At 45.7% G+C, this 17,082-nt stretch overlaps 1 protein-coding gene across 9 annotated transcripts in view; it reads right to left on the reverse strand.

The window, feature by feature from the left end:
• Styxl1 (serine/threonine/tyrosine interacting like 1) overlaps positions 1–17,082 on the reverse strand; it is a 39,955-nt gene that overhangs the window by 1,588 nt on the left and 21,285 nt on the right. For 2 of the 9 annotated variants that reach the window (XM_004840091.4, XM_087196288.1), the window contains exons 4-7: positions 14,224–14,369; positions 7,205–7,302; positions 5,626–5,738; positions 4,901–5,342 (exon numbers count right to left, since the gene is read on the reverse strand). In XM_004840091.4, the coding sequence (XP_004840148.2) occupies positions 5,085–5,342; positions 5,626–5,738; positions 7,205–7,302; positions 14,224–14,369 (615 nt within the window). In that variant the 3' untranslated portion in view covers positions 4,901–5,084. Of the gene's footprint in view, positions 1–3,870; positions 5,343–5,625; positions 5,739–7,204; positions 7,303–14,223; positions 14,370–17,082 lie in introns of those variants that run through there. The other 7 variants (XM_087196289.1, XM_004840090.4, XM_013070513.3 and 4 more) reach the window with 6 other exon arrangements.

Consider the following 17,082-nt stretch of genomic DNA (forward strand, 5'->3'; position numbering starts at 1 on the left):
TCCACCACCTGCCTCGAAAGCACAAGGTCCTGAGTTTGATTCCCGGTACCAAAAAAAAAAAAAAAAACAAAGAAAATAATTCCATTTAAAATCAAATAAAACTAAGGAGGTAAAAAAGTATACACTGAAAACTACAAAGCATTGCTGAAAGAAATGAAAAAGACACAAGTAAATGGAAACAGATCCCATGTCATAGATTGGCAGGTTTGATATTGTAAAAATGTCTATACTATCCCAGTAATCTACAGATCCAAGGCAAGTCCTATCAAAACCTCAAATGACTTTTTTTTTTTCAGAAACAAAAATCCATCCTAACATTACTACTAACTCGACAGAAATAAAGAGTTCTAAGGGCACACTATGCAGCGCAGCTTGCAAGGGCGGCATCTTCAGCTGCACACAGACATGGACACAGACTACACCATGGACAGCCCCGGGGAAACACTAGGATCCGCTTCTAAGGAAGCTCTCCACCGGGCAAATGCAGACAGACAGACAGTAGGGTGTAGGTTACTGAGGGCAGGGGAGGGTAAGAAGGGTAATGGGTGTGTAGTGGTAGAGTTTCTATTCTAGGTAATGAAAAGGGTTTGGAAATAGCCACGGTGTTGTGCAACAGTGAGTGAAAGTGACGCTGTAAGGCTGTGGGAGTTCTCCTCATCAAAGTAGCTAAATTAGCCTGAGTTCTTTTATGTGTATTTTTAAAATTAAGTTCATTGGTACAATTTAATTATACACAATGATCACATTCATCATATGGAATTTGATTTTATGTGTATTTTATCACAATTAAAAAAGGAGGAGGGCCAGGGATTTACCTCAGTGGTTCCAGCACCTGCCTCAAAAGCACAAGGTCCTGCGTTCAATCTCCATTACCAAAAAAACAAAAAAACTTTAAAAAAGAAAAAGCTATCCTAAAATGCCCCAAATAAAAAAAAAATGTGTAAAAAGAATGAAGTTGGAAGTCTTACACTTCTTGATTTAAGACTTTATGACAAAGCTACAGTAATAGAAACAATGGAGTGCTGACATGAATCAAATAGACCAATGGCATAAAAGAGACAGTGCAGAGATAAACCCCACATATATGATCCTGTGATTCTGTTCTTGTTATTTGTGTTTCTTTGGTTTTTGCTGCATTGAGGATTGAACCCAGGGCCTCATGCATGCTTAGCAATTACTCTACTGCTGAGCAACATCCATAGCCCTTCTTATTTTGAGATAAGGTCTCATTAAGTTGCTCAGTCTGCCCTTGAACCTTCAACCCTCCTGCCTCAGCTTCCCAAATAGCTGGGATTACAGGTGAGTGCCACTGCATCTAGCACAAAACCATTCAATAGGAGAAAGTCTCTTTAATAAATGGTGGTGGGAAAACTAGATATCCACATGTAAAAGAATGAAATTAAAGACAGGAAGTCAATAAAGGAAATCCACAAAACACAAAGCTGTTTCTTTGAAAAGATCAAGAGAATTGATGAGACTTCATCCAGGCTAAGGGGAAAAAAAGTTACAAATTGTTAATATCAGAAAGTAAGATATCACTGCAGTTTCTATGGATATTAAAAGGATAATAAAAGAATACAATGAACAACTCTATGCTCACAAATATGATCAATTTATTGAAAACAACCATCTTCCAAAACACACTCAAGAAATGAAATAATTATTAATCCTCAGCCAGGCATGTGGATATATGCCTATAGTCTCAGCACTCTGGGAGGCTGAGGCAGGAGGATCAAGAGTTTGAGGCCAGCCTCAGCAAATTAGCAAGATTTTGTCTCTAAATAAAAAAGGGCTGGGGATGTAGCTCAGTGTGAAGGCCCTGTGTTCAATCCCCATACCACAAATTAATTAATAATCATAACCCTCAAAAACAGAAAACACCTGGCCCAGATGGGCTTACTGATGGATTTTACATATAGTGAAATATATTTTCAAAAGGAAGGAAATTAGGTAAAGTACCTGGAGTAGACAAATTCATAGAGACAGAAAATAGAATGGTGGTTTCCAGGGACTGGGGAGTTGTTCCTGAGTGTAGAGTTTCAGTTTTGCAAGATGTGAAGGTTTAGGAGATTGATTGCATAGTGTGAATATACTGAGCAGGACTAAAGTACACACTGTAAAGTAGTTAAAATGGTAAACTGTATGTGTATTTTACCACAGTTTTTTTTTTTTTTTTTAAGTAGTACCAGAGGGCCACAAACCATGTCACCACACACATGTCTCGCTGGGCCTGGATTCCGGAGCTGAGCCAACTGGCATTGGATTTGACCTCTCACAGTTAGAGCTGTACAATCTCTGGCAAGTCACCCAGCCTCTCTATGCGGCTGCAAAACAGGAATACTAGCAGTACCCTAAGTGCCAGGCCCCTGCGAATGAGTTTTTATTACACATGAAGAATTAAAAGTTCCCTGCCAGTGTGAGCTATCATAACCCTCCTAGTGTGTCTCACCCCACCCCAGAGATCTTTTTTTTTTTTTGGTACTGGGGATCAAACTTGGTACCTTGTGCTTGTGAGACAGGTGGCAGAACCACAGAGCTAAATCCCCAGCCCACACCCCAGAGATCTTCAAGGGACAAGGCTACTCCCAGCAACCTAAAGGCACTAAGTTCAAATTCTTCTTAGCACCACGCTGGCTCTGGGATCCCACACAACCTTGCACCAAAGCTCTGAAAACCCAAGTCCTGGGTAGCTCTGATGCCAGAGATTCTGGACACTGGTTCTTGCCAGTCACTCCCTGGCCCCCACACCTTGGCCTTAGCTTCTGAGAAGCCAAGCTGGGGCCCAGCAGTTGGTACCTTGGGCCCATGAGCAGCCTAGTCCCTTCTTTGCAAGTCCCAAGGGCTTTGATCATCATAGCTGAGCTGTGCACCCCCCCTGCACACAGGGAGCCTGCTCCCAGCACCTCCCCCCTCCACAGAGACAATGGCAGACAGGAACTTCTCCCAGGGACAAGCCTGGGCCAACTTGTGGCAGTGATCCTGGGTGCAAACTGATAGCAGGAGAAGCTAAGAGCCATGCAGGGCTCAGGGGCAGTCCTTCCTGGCCACAGCTCCGTGGGCTGTGCAGCTTTTTAAGCTAAGAGTTATCTGGATGGAGTACCTGGCAACAGGACTTCCTATAGATAAGACCAGGACTGCTGCTCCAGGGAGAGGGGGTCAGGGCTTTTCCTGAAAGCAGGGTCATCTAGACTTAAGGTGCCCCTGTGAGCATCCATTCACTGACCATGGCCTGGCCAACCAATCCCAGGCAGGAAGACCTCCCTGCAGGCCCCATGAGGGTCGGGCAGCTGAGCCTGCATGAACCACATCACCCTGAGGGCCCCGCTGCTGGAGCTGAGTGGGACAAGAGCTCTTCTCACTCGGCTCTTGCCCCGCCAGCCGCAGCAAACAGCCCATGCCTCCTGCTTTCCATGTGGCCAGAGAGAGGACCGTGATCTGTTTGTCATGGCTGGATAACACACGCATGCCGAGGCTGGAGGGCTCCACACAACCTTCTCACGGAAACCTGGCGCCACACAGGGTAGGGCTTGGGGAAGGTCACCAGAGTGGCCCTTTCAAGCTCCAGGGGAGCTCAAGTCCTGGAACTCCCCAGCCAGCTCCCCTCTTCTCCTCCTTCCAGCAGCCAAGGGGCCCCTCCAAGACAGATTCCTAGGCGGGGAGGCCAAGTCATCTCTGTACCACCCCCCACGTTTTACCAGAGACATCACCGCCCTTCCCAGGACATAATGCTCCTCAAGCAGGCAGTGATGCCACCATAGGGGTGCCCAAAACTCCCTTTGGAGGGGAGAGAGAACAGGGATCCAGGCTTCATCCTCTGACCCCACTCCCTAGGCGCTTTTAAAGTTGGGGTAAAATATACACATCAAATTTACCAGTTTAGCCATTTTTAGGTATGTTCAATTCAGCAGCATTAAGTATATTTACATCACAGCATGACCATCACCACCATCATCACCAGAACTTCTTAATCTTGCTAACATGAAACTTTGTCCCCATTAAACACAACTCTTCATCCTGACCTTTCCTGAAGCACATCCCACCCTCCTGAGCCCTGGCCAGCACCATGCAGCCCTCTGCCTCTGATATGGTGCTCCAGGTCTCTCAAGTTTGTGGAATCGTACAGTATTTGTCCTGTCATGACTGGTTTGCTTCCAAGGGCACCCTGTCCTCAAGGTTCATCCAGGTTGTAGCATGTGTCCGAAGTTTTCCTCATCTTTTGCGTGTGTGTGTGCTCCAACCCCAGTCCTTTTTTAATTTGAGACAGGGTCTCACTAAGTCACCAAGTTGCCCAGGTTGGGCTCAAGCTTGTGATCTTCCTGCCCACAGTGCTGGGATTACATGCATGTGTACCATGAAGAATGGCCTTACTTTTTTTTTTTTGGTACCGGGATCAAACTCAGGACCTTACGCTTGTGAGGCAAGAGGCGGCATCACTGAGCTAAATCCCTGGCACAAATGGCCTTACTTTTTGAGGGTGAATAATATTTCACAGTGTGGCTATAGTGCATTTTCTATATCCACGGATACTGGGTTGTTTCCACCTCTTGGCTATGGTGAATATTGCTGTCACGAACACAGGTGTGCAATCGTCTATCTAAGAGTGCTTGCTTCCACTTCTCTGGGGTGCAGACTCAGAAGTGGAATTGCTCCCAGAGATCACACGGGGTCCCCAAACCATTGGTCAGTAAGTTCTGACTAGGGTAATTCTCTGTCCCTCCTCTTCTCTCCTCTTAAACCCAGCCCTAGGCAAATGTAGCAGCTTTTAGGATCTCACCCAAGTCTTCTAAGACAGTGGTCCCCAGCCTTTTTGGCACCAGGGACTGATCTCATGGAAGACAATTTTTCTACAGACAGAGGTTGGGGCTGGATAATGGTTTGGGGATGAGTCAAAGGAGTCTGTGCCCTAGATCCTGCACCTGCACAGTTCATAGTAGGGTTTGCACTCCTATGAGAATCTAAAGCCACTGCTGATCTGACAGGAGGCGGAACTCAGGCAATGGGGGTGGCAGGAAACACAGATGAAGCTTCACTCCTTTACCCAATGCTCACCTTCCACTGTGTGACCTCTCCCAACAGACCATGGATCACTGCCAGTCTGTGGCCTGGGGAGAGGGGGACCCCTGCTCTAAGACCAAGAACTGCCCCCTGAGAAAGCACTGCCTGGGAGGCAGGAGCAACAGGTTCTCCTTGGGGTTGCAGGATGGCTCCCTTCTTCTCCTCCCTGTCTGGGCTCTGCTCTCAAGATGAAGGAAGATTATTTCTGTGGACACCTTCTGAGCCCTTGCCAGCACTGCAGTTCCTGTGACTCCAAGTAGTTTTCTCTTGGAAAACTCCAGGCAAACCTAGTGGACACAGGGGCAGTGGGGGAGCCATACCGACATGCTGCTGGCCATAGCCTGTCCCAGCCAGCCCTGTGTATCCAGCCTCAGCCTTCCAGGCTGTAGCACTGGGACCTTGCCCTTGGGTGCCAGGCACCCTAGGTTTGGATTCCTCTCCCTCATTCTTCCTCCTCCCACGTCCAACTAGGGCCCCAGGCATGGTTGGGATCCTGTCCCTCCCAGGTCCAGCTCTGACTCTACCTCGTGGGGTTGGCTGTGGCCCAAGCCTGGTAGGGGAAACACGTACCTTCAGGGTCTCCTGATTCTTGTGCATGAGGAAGGCCACCACAGCTGCACAGCTGCGACTGATACCCTGCGTGGAAAAGACCAGAACAACAGAGCCCAGGTGGAGGTGAATTTCTGCAAAAGGAAAGAAGGGAGGAAGGGTTGGAGTTGTACACAGTCCTCTTCCCTGTGGTACTGGGTGGCTGTCAGAACGCTGGCCTCAATGGACCTGTGGTCCAAGAGTGAGTTCATAACAAGTGCACCAGGTCCTGGGTGAGTCACATGGCTTCTCTGGGACACTGTCTGGCCAGCACAGAGGGTCCTCAGACCTGGCTGGCAGCTCAAGAGAATCCTGCCTGGCACCAGGCTTTATCAGGCCAAGACCTTTTCCTAGCATCCAGGCTTCTCACCCAGGAGGCTGTGCCACCAGCCGGCGTAAGGATGACAGGACCACCACTCAAGGACACCAGGTGCCAGCAGAGGCAGTGCAGGCCAGATGCGGGCCAGTTCCTCTAAGCCAGTTTCCTCATCTGGAGAGCATGTTAATAACATACTACCTTCCTCTCCCACAGGGTTTCATTCTATTCTGTACTTAGGCCAATGCCTGGCATAGAAATACCAGCTCTAATCCTGTAACCCCTGAGGCTGTGAGTCCTTCCCAGGCTGGCCTGGGAACCCCCAAGAACTGAGGATAAACATACCAAGTGCAAAAAAGTCAGACTGTCAAAGCTGGAAGAGGAGTTGGAGATGATTAAGGCCAACTCCCTCATGGCACAGATGAGGAAACTGAGGCACAATCAGTGAAGGATCAGCCTAGAGCTACCCAGAGAGGTGAGGTAGGGAGAGGCCTCTGCATGCCACAAGGCTCTGCCATCTCAGGGCAGGGCACACAGAAATCTGAGACTCAGGTCTTAGTCAAGTGACAGTGGTGATCTGGGCAAATAAGGGACAGAGGACTACAGTGCCGTTTCCGGTTGGTCATTCAGCTGCTCAGGCTGGGGGCCATGTTGGTGCCAGGCTGGAAGCATGGGGTGGGGCCTCTGGCCTGACTCAGCCTTGCTCCCCCAGGGATCTTGCTCTCCCCCAGACAATCCCAAGACTGGGGGGACTGAAGATCCACTCTCGCTGAGTCAAGCAGCTGGTGGGTATCACTTGTGTGCAGTGGAGGGCAGAGAGGGGCACTGTGGATGTCAGGGCTGGAAAGGCCTTGGGAATCTTTCTCCCCCATTCACAGGGCTGACTAGGGCTGGACGCAGGGATGGACTGAGATGCACTCCAGGCCCCCGGAGCCCAGGACAGCACAGCCCTCCGTGACAGGCACACCCACAATCCAAAGGGTGTGGCAGTCTAGCCAGGGCCAGAATACAGGGCACTTGGCCCACAATCATGTTCTCATTGGACCGCACTACCAACAAGGGAAGCGTCATGGCTGCTCACAATGGTCAGGGCTTATCCATATTGGGCCAGGCATGGGTAGGCCCTGCCCTCCCTGCCCTGAGCACTGGGAGTCACAGCCAGGGATAGGCATGAGGAGGAGACACCATGGCCTTCTGCCTCCTAGGCACATGCAAGTCACCATCGGATTAGGGAGTGCTCCTTACCAATGAAGTGACAGAGGTAGCGTAAAAAGGGCAAAATCTTGGATTCTGAGGAATCTTCTATCTGGATGTGCAGAAGCCTGTCAGGGTCATCCACGAAACTAAGCAGAAGAACACAGGTAACTGGGCAGACTTACCAACAGCCCTCTTGTGGCATCCCCCCATCTACACTGCAGGACCACAGGGGAAGGACCAGGGGCAGATATCTAGGAGGTATGGGCAAGCCACTGAGCTTCTCCCAGAGAGTAGTGTGATATGGATTGAGTGGGTTCGTCTGTGGAAGGCATTTTCAACCTGGATGGCACATAAGAGGCACCCAGTAAATGTGACATGATTATTATTAACCCAAAACATGGTACTTCCTTAGAACATGGTATAAAATCATTGAATGAGGATGGGAAAGCATAGCTAATGACCCTGGAGGGCAAGCCTGGTATGCCAAGTGTTGAGAGCAAAACGAGGGATGGAGATGGTGCACTGGCTGTTGTAGGTTCAGGGGTTAGAGAAGGCTTTCCCAAGGTGACACTGGAGCAGCGCGACAGAGGTGAGGGAATGAGCCCAGCAGGTATCTGAGGATGTTTTCCAGGTAATGCAGGAGGCAAGTGCAAAGGCCCCAAGAAGGAACGTGGTTAACAGATCTGAGAAACAAAAGAGAAATCAGAGTAGCTGAGCTTCCTAGACAAGGGAGAGAGAAGAGGGCCACAAGGTATATGGCTGCCAGTGAGGAGCCTGGCACAATGCCTGGCATGCTATAAGCACCTGATGAATGGTACACATGAAGGCCCCAGGCTGCTGTTGACATTCAGGAGTATGCAGAGCACTGTGGCATGTGGTTCCTGAGGAGCACTCACTGAGATGAGTATAAGCACAATTCTGCATCCTTCCCTCCCTGCCTCCCTCCCCAGCCAGCCACCCCTCAAATATTCACTTAGTGCACAGACCTTGGGCTGTACCCTCCCAGATTCAAGGATCTCCCATTTTTGTTTTTGTTTTTGTTTTTTTTTTGGTACCGGGGATTGAACTTGGGTCCTTGTGCTTGTGCAGCAGGTGTGAAACCACTGAACTAAATCCCTGGCCCGGATCTCCCATTTTTTTTTTTTTTTTTTTGGTACCAGGGATCGAACTCCGGTCCTTGTGCTTGCAAGGCAAGCAACGGAACCACTGAGCTAAATCCCTGGCCCGGATCTCCCATTTTTATGGAGGAGCAGACACATAAACACCCCAGTCCAATTGACTAGGTGTTGAGCTAATACTGAGGAGGAGAGAGCTTCACAATGGAGGGGACATTTGAGAGAAGACTGAAGGGTTCGTGATAAATACATAAAATCCAGTTGAGTTTCTATATACCATCAGCAGGTAGAAAGTGCATTTGGGGTTTTTTATTGGTTTGTTTTGTTGGGTTTTTTGAGACAGGGTCTTGCTATGTAGTTCAGGGTGGCCTTGAACTCACTATGCAGCGCAGGCTGGCCTCGAATTTGCAGCGATCCTCCTGCCGCAGCCTCCTGAGTGCTAGGGTTACAGATGTGCGCTACAATGCCCGGCCAGCCTCCACTCTTAAACTTTGTCATATCAAAAATCTTATTTAAATGAAAATATATCACGTGACATTTTAGATTTGGTATTTTCTATTTTGCTCAGCATTAATTCCCTGGAGATTCAGATTGTGTATAACAATAGTTTGTTCTTCTCATTGCTGAGAATTCCAAGGTATATGTGTACCAGTGTGTCAAACTACACCACAGGCCAGCTGCGAGGAACATGCACACACAGGTTTTGAAGTAAATATGTTTTCATCTCTCTAGAGTAAGTGCCCAGAGAATGCCTTTTCATAGCAACAGAATCTATGATGAAGATGATGACCTTTCCTTTTTACCAAATATTGGTATTTTTTTGGTCTTCCGTCTTTTCTGATCAGTTTGACAATGGCATATCAGTTTTATTGATCTTTTTAAGAAACAGCTTTTGGTTTTCATTGATTTTCTCAATTGTGCTGTTCACTTTTTATTTCTACTCTTATCTTTGTTATTTCCTTTCTCTTGCTTACTTTTTATAATTTTTAAAGATGGAAGCAAAGGTCTTTAACTTGAGAGTCTCCTTTTATGCTACAGACATTTAGGTTATAAATTTCCCTCTATGCAGCGGTTGAGGTGCATGTCAAAATTCTGACGTGTTGGCTGGGGATTTAGCTCAGTGGTTTTGCTGCCTGCTGCGCAAATGCAAGGACCCAAGTTCGATCCCTGGTACCAAAAAAAAAAAAAAAAAATTCTGACATGTGGTATTATGGTTTAGATATTATACCCCCAAAAAATGCTTGGCTGCTGATGGGTATTAAGGAAGTGATTCAGGCAAGAGGCTCCTAACTCCATCAAGTGGATTAATCATTGACAAGGTCATAATTTGATAGTATTAATGGGAGGTGATGGAAACAGGGGTGGGGCCCAGTTGAAGGAGTGGTTCATGTGGTATGACTTTGAGGACTGTAACTGGTCCTCAGCTCTTTTCTCACTTTCTGCTTCCTGGCTGACACAAGGTGAGCAGCTTCCCTCTGCTACGCCCTCCCACTATGATGTTTCCACCTTGGAGCTGGTAGACCATGGACTGAAACCTCTGAAACCATGAGCCAAAATAAATTTTTTTTTTTTTGATACTAAGGATTGAACCCAGGGCTCTGCACTGAGCTACATCTCCAGCCTTTTTACTTTGAGTCAGGGTATTACTAAGTCACTAAAGTGCCCCAGCTGGGCTTGAACTTTTGATCTCCCTACCTCAGCCTCCCAAAGTACTGGAGTCACAGCCATGCACTACCAAGTTCAACTTCTTTTTTTTCCTCCCTCAGGTATTTCATCATAGTGACAAAAATCTGTCTAACACATGTGTTTGTATTTCCATTCAGTTCAAAATACTTTGTAATTTCATTTTGATTTCTTTTTGACCCATAAATTACTTATAAGTGTGTTATTCATTTCTAAACATTTGGGTTTTTTCAGATAAAGATATTATTGGTTCTAATATAATTTCATTATCAGAGAACATAACTTTTATAATGGTTCTTGTTTTATGGCTCAGCATGACAAAGATATTACATATTCTATTGAGAATATATTTTTTTTTCTTTTTTTTGAGATAGGGTCTTGCTTTGTAGTTCAGGCTGGCCTCAAACTTCCTATGTAGCCCAGGCTCATCTCAAACTGTGGCAATCCTCCTGCCTCAGCCTCCCAAGTGCTGGAATTAAAGGTGTATGCCACCATGCCCAGTTTATCTTTATATTTAAAGAATATTCTTTTAGGCAGGTTATGGCCTCTTCCTTTTAATTGTGGTATTTAGACTATTTATATTTATTGTGATTATTAGTTGAAATCTATCATCTTGCCATTTGTTTCCTATTGATCTCACCTCTTGTGTTGTTTTTTTTTTTTTCTTTTTGTACCGGGGATTGAACTCAGGACCTTGCGCTTGCAAGGCAGGTGCCAGAACCTCTTATTTTTTTTAATCTTCTTCTGCCTTTGAAATTATTTGTTACAGTTCCATTTTATCTTTCTTGCTATTTTATTCATTATATATTTTTGGAGTTTATTTTTCAGCAATTGCATTTGAGTTTATAGAATGTATCTTTTAACATTACAGTCTGCCTTCAAGTAATATAAAATACTTCTTGAAAATATTATAAGAACTTTGGAAGTGTATGCTTCTAATTCCCTTTTTCTTGCCTTTGTGGGCCTAAATTACTTCTATATATACTATAACCCCAAAATACGTTGTTATTATTTTTTCTTTAAGCAGTCACTTATCCTTTTGAAGGGATTTTTTTTTTAGATGGGGTCTTGCTGTGTAGTTCACCCTGGCCTTGAACTCACTATGTAGCCCAGGCTGGCCTTGAACTCACAGCAATTCTCCTGCCTCAGTCCCCCAGTTGCTGGGATTACAGGCATGCGACATCACGCTCGGTTTGAAGGGATTTTAAAACAAGGGAGAAAGTATTTTACTCTTTTTTTTTTTTTTTTTTTGGTACCAGGGATCGAATTTGGGTCCTTGCAGTTGCAGGACAGGCGGTGGAATCACTGAGCTAAATCCCCGGCAAAGTATTTTATTCTTATCCACATAATTATTACTTGTGGAGATCATCATTCTTTTTGTAAGGACTCTGATTTCCAACTGGTACTATTTTCTTTCTGCCCAAAGGACTTCCTTTTACATTTTTTTGTAGTACAAGATGGTCACTGATGAATTCATTCAGCTCTTGCACACCAAAAATTTTTTTTTACTTTTTTGAAAGATATTTTCACTAGTCTTAGATTACAGGCCCACAGGTTTTTTGTTTTTTGTTGGTTTGCTGTTGTTGTTGTTGTTGCTGCTGTTGTTGTTTTCAGGGCTTCATAGTCTTCTCAATTTCATTATTTCCAATGTGAAGTCTACTACCATCCTGATCTTGTTCGCTCATATTTAATATGGTCTATCTGCTCTTAGGATTTTTTCTGTCTCACTGGTTTTAAGCAATTTCATATAATTTTCCTTATATAGGTATTTCTGTGCTTGGGTTCTGCTTGATTCTATTCCTTTACAGGTTATACCAAATTTGGAAACATTTCAGCCATTGCATCTTTAACTATGTTCACTGTTTCTTCAATTTCCTCCTCTTTGGAGGTAAATTACACATAGCTTAGGCTACTGGAAGCTGTCTCAAACTCACCACCAAAGCTCAGTTCATTTTTTTTCCCATAGTCTTCCTTTCTGTGTTTCATTTTGGATGCTACCTATTGCTATGTCTTCAAAGCTGCCCATTTCTTCTTCTGTAGGGTCTCATCCACTGTTAACTCCATCCAGTACACTTTTCACGTCAGTCACTGTATTTTCTACCCTAGTCCAGAGCTAATGTTTTTTTCACTGCTGAGACAATGCTGTTCTGAGTACTCTAGTTGACACGCTGTATATAGGGGGTTTTCACTTTCTTTTGTTGTTATTTTCTTGATTCTGGGAATTAAACCCAAGTTTTTCACACTGAGATACTTCCAGCTTTTTGCCTTTGTGTGTGTGTGTATTTTTATTTTGAAACAGGGTCTCACTAAATTGCCCAGGGCTTGAATTTGTGATCCTCCTGTCTCAGCCTCCCAGAATCCTAGGATAATAGGCATGTGCCACCATGCCTGAATATAGTATGCATTTTGTTCACTCTGGCCTGAAATACAAACTGCCCCTGGCCCCATGTAATCTTGGGATTGTACCATCTGTTCCTTCCTAGTGATTATGCCCCAAACTTTAATAGTTTTCTCACATGCATGTGCTTATAAGTACGTAGCTGAATACATAGTCAAGCAGAAGACAGTCAAGGTGTTGGCTGGGTTTTATCTGAAGGCTCAGCTGAAGAATCTGCTTCCACACTAATTCACATGGTCACTGGCAGGGTTCAATTCCTTGTGACCTTTTGGGCTGAAAACCTCAGTTCTTCCCTAGCTGTTGTCTAGAAGTCTTCCTCAGTTTCCTGCTCTGTGAACCTCTCCATGGGGCAACTCACAGCTTCAAGTCATCTGATCTCAGAAGTGGCCATCACTTTTCACTTTATGGTAGTCCTTAGAGGTGGATCTGTCAGTGCAGCCCACATCCAACCACAACCAGGAGGTAAGGACTCCTCTGTGCTGCCATCACAAACATGCATTCTGTGTTCTTCTAGTTTCAAAAATCAGTCAACATTACTCCTCTGAAAATGTCTTTTTGCTTGGTGTTTTTACTACATTCTCTCTTTAGTCTTCAGCAGTCTTACTACGAGCCTAGAGGTGATTCTTTCAGCATTAGCCTGCTTGGAGCCCATGAAACTTCTTGAATATGTGGCATTGTGTACCTCATCAATTTTGGAAACAGTCATTTTCTTCTCAGATATCATTTCTACTTTATTCTTTCTTTCTTTCTTTCCAAGATCATCAGGCTCCTTGTATGAAGAAGCAGCACCAATATCTGGCCTCATCTCTCCAGTTTTCTTCTTCCTCCCAGGTTTCGCCCATGAATTCCTCACTGCTTTGCCTGTCTCTAGTACATAACACAGAAGAAATTTTTATATTTTGTCCAGCCTCTTCTAGTTGTTCTTGCTGAAAGGCTGGCCTTTTCTCCTCATCCTTATTCACCACAAATTAGTTCTCTATGTAAAATTTTAAGAATAAATTGCCTAATTGCACGTAAGTAATTCACTTTTTGATTGAGATCTTTTTTAATGCATAAGCTAATTTAGACAGAATTTTCTTCATTACATTAGGCTTCCTATCTAAAAATCTCTTCCTATTATCTGTCCTTTAATCTCCCCCTCTTAAAATGCTTTATAGGCCCTTCTTAAGTTTACTCCTAGGTATTGTATTTTTTTGTCTATTACAAATTGGGTCTTTTCTTTTTCTACTCATTGTTGTTTTTACACCATAAAACAAATTTATTGGTTTTATGTGGTATTTTTTTTATTACCAGATGCCTTGCTTAATTCTTGTGTTGTTTCCAGAAATTCTACGTGAGGTGAGTCTTTATTAACTGATTAGGACTGGAAAGGGCAGAGTGTACAGGCTGGGTCTTGGTGACCAAAACTGGACATGGCTAGAAGACAGAGGCTGATAAGTAAGGCTGTGCAGTGCTTCCCTGCCCACTGAACAATGAGACTGTGTCACTGTGTGTGTGTGTGTGTGTGTGTGTGTGTGCCTACATGCTCGTGTGCATGTGTGGCACCAGGGCAATTCTGAGGCAAGGAGGAATTTCTAAGGGACCTGGAAACAGGCCAATCAGAGTAGAACAGGACACTTTGTACCAAGACCTTAAATACCAGGAAATCTCTACTTGTGCTAAGATTTAGAGGACAGTGTGAGGTTCTACTTAGGGACAGAGAACACCAAGGCCAGGCAGGCAGAGGTAAAAATCAGTGCTGTCCCTGATCCACTGTGTGCAGACTGCCACGAGCCCCTTTTGACTTTTCAGATGCATGGCACTAGGACACTTGAGTAAAGAAATGATACTTCTCCTTAAAGAAAAAAATCAAGAGTATCTCTTTTACTTACAAAGGACTGCTCTCCATGGAGACATTGACATGTGCATTGATTCTCAAATCTTTCTGAACTTTAGGGTTGCAGGCTTGGCTGAAATCACCCACAAAGATCTTGCCTGGGATTATTTCAATAGGGTATGGCTGGAATGCATCCAGTTCCTGGGATGGGGACAGAAAAGAGCTGTTATGAGCATAGACTGTCTCTTGAAATGTGGCTCCACAAATGAGCATAGAAGAGGAACCCCAGGACAGTGAATGAGGCTGAGTGCACGTCTTTCAAAGAGATTGGGAAAGAACAACTTGGATGAGGAGTGAGAGGGCCAGTCATAGCAGAAGGACTGAAACATGGCTTCACAGGGCATCCGTGCACTCCTTGGCACCTGTCTGTACCTGGCCATGCACACAAATGATGGACTCAAGGACCCTGTGGCCCAAACCTTCAACAACCCAGAATGTGTCCAGCTGGGGTGAGGTGGGAAGGGGAGCACTAGTCCTTTTGTTACCGTGGAGGGCATCAGAATTTAAACACCTTAAAAACACACAGTAAAACTCTTCACATACAGCCTATTTGCCACTAGGAAATGAATCCTAGTGAAGGGACTGAATGTATGAAGAGGTAGCAACAAGAAGACTAGCATTTAAATATAAGCATACTGAAGTCCACACATACCACTGCTTGCAGGCAAGCCCAAAGCACACTATGGAGCCTGGGCTGACTCTACCCAGCGTGCCCAGCTTACTGGAACCATGTGTTCCACTGGAGAAAAATTCAATAAATGCCCACAACCCATCTATCAACTTTCTTCCTGCTATATTGCAAATCAGCTTCCTGTTCTGTGGTGCACTGGGTTGGCTGGGAAGAGGGTGTGACGTGGATAGACATAGTGTCTTCTCAAAGCACCTGCTTTGGCAATGACAGGTGACACAATAGAAACAAAAGGTATTCCAGCAAACATGTCCAAACTGAGATTGTCTTTTCCCAAAAGTGCCTCCTTGCCCCAAGATTTCCTATCCCAACGAACCATACCACTGCCTGCCTGTCACCTGCACCACAGCCAAGGCCTCAGTCCAGTCTCCTCCCCCTCCCACATCCTCAGGTCTGGTCAATCCCACATCCCAAAGGAAGGGTAAAACCTGGCTCCTAGATTGATGGCAAAGGTCACTCGCAGGGAGTGACAAATGCTAAGTACTATGTTCTCAAGATGGACACAAGCAGAAAGGGCTACAACTTGCCCACCCAGCCCTCAGGTGGTTTACCAGCCACAAGTCCCCTCCTTCCCATATCACATGGGGCTGGCGACAAGGGACAGGGAAAGTCATGTGTGCGCACACATCAGAACTGACCATGCTGCACTGTAAGTACCTGCAGTTCATCTGACATCAAACATGCCTCCCTGAAGCTTTAAACAAGGCATGAGGATGACAACTTATCAGCAGTGTGATGTTTGCAGAGAGAAATCAATCCCACTGCAGCCTACAAAGCTAACAGGCAGGGGGAAGGGTGCTCCAGGAACAAGGAGATGCCCTGGATGGGAGACCGGCTGGACCCTGCCAAGTTGAAGTCCAAAGTGCTGCTTTCTTAGTGGAAGGAGGGGGAAGCCCTCGGAAAGCTTGGCATGTCCACTCTGGATGTGGGAACAGGCGACCTCAGACACAAGGCCCTACCTTATCACACAGGCTAGCTGGGGAGCAGAGCCAGGAGGACGAGGAGGGGCTTGGGAGGTCTCTGGGCCCCTTCCCCACCAGCACACTCCCTGCGGACCATCCAGGATGGAGGAGAGGGGATGTGGATGGGGGGGTCAGGGCTCCCCAGGGATGGGAGAGAGTGTGGGGACTCCTGGAAGGGGATGGGAGAGTCTGGCTCACTCCAAGAGATCCTCAGCAACAGAAGGGGCCAGGGTGAGGCTGAGTAGGACCCCGAGAAACCCAGCAGCAGAAGCCATGAGCAGCACCCCAAACAGACGACTGGGCCAGAGTGAGAACAGCACCCACACAAGACAGGCCCTACCCTGGGTCCCCTGACATCTAAGGGGCTCGAAGAGGGGTCAGGGCAACGTCCTTCCTACTGGACATGTGAAGCGATCCCACACCCCTCCTCACACCGAGGACCCCAACAAAATGAAGGCTGCTCAGCTCTGGAGGACAAGAAGAGATGAGATTTGAGACTGATATGTTAAACTGCTCTGGCTTTTACTGTAATTATTCTTTTTTGTTTCCTTTATTTACAAAAACATTCAAAAGTAGAAAGACTAATATAATAAGTACTTCTGTTACTCAGCTTTAAACATTATAAACTCATGGCCAATTTTATTTCATCTATACCCTTCTGACTCCCCAATCCACACTTGATTAGTTTGAAGGAAATTCTAAACATAGCTGCACCCATACATACTTCACTTTAGTCACATTTCCCCAATCATTGTACACTGACTTAGACTGAAAGTTTTCATAACTGAAAATTTCCAGGAAATATGGCATCTGCCCAAGAACCAAAGAACAGTCCAAGGAAAATGCTAGAAAAAACAAAAACATTTTGTGCTTAAATCCCATTGTGCTTCAGACTCTGATACAGTACAAACACATGCCCATACATACAAACACATGTGTATACACACACGCACACATGGACGCACAAGCACCACCCTCCAGACACATCCCTGCCTGCAAACCAGTGGGCAGCCAGTACCTGGGCTTCCTTGAAAATACCTCACCTTCAGGGACCTGGCATTTCCCTTGGCCAACACCCTTGTTATAACCACTTTCTTTCCTACAGACCAACAGCTCACACTTTTCTGGATCCCTTGGACCCAGCTAGGGTTTGAAGAACCAGATAGCCAAGAGTGGAGAGGAAGTCTCAAGTCATGAGGCCCTG

The sequence above is a fragment of the Heterocephalus glaber genome, unplaced genomic scaffold, assembly GCF_053883595.1.
Source record: "Heterocephalus glaber isolate CG9 unplaced genomic scaffold, H.glaber_assembly_v1.0 deba00001610, whole genome shotgun sequence".
Lineage (NCBI taxonomy): Eukaryota > Metazoa > Chordata > Mammalia > Rodentia > Bathyergidae > Heterocephalus > Heterocephalus glaber.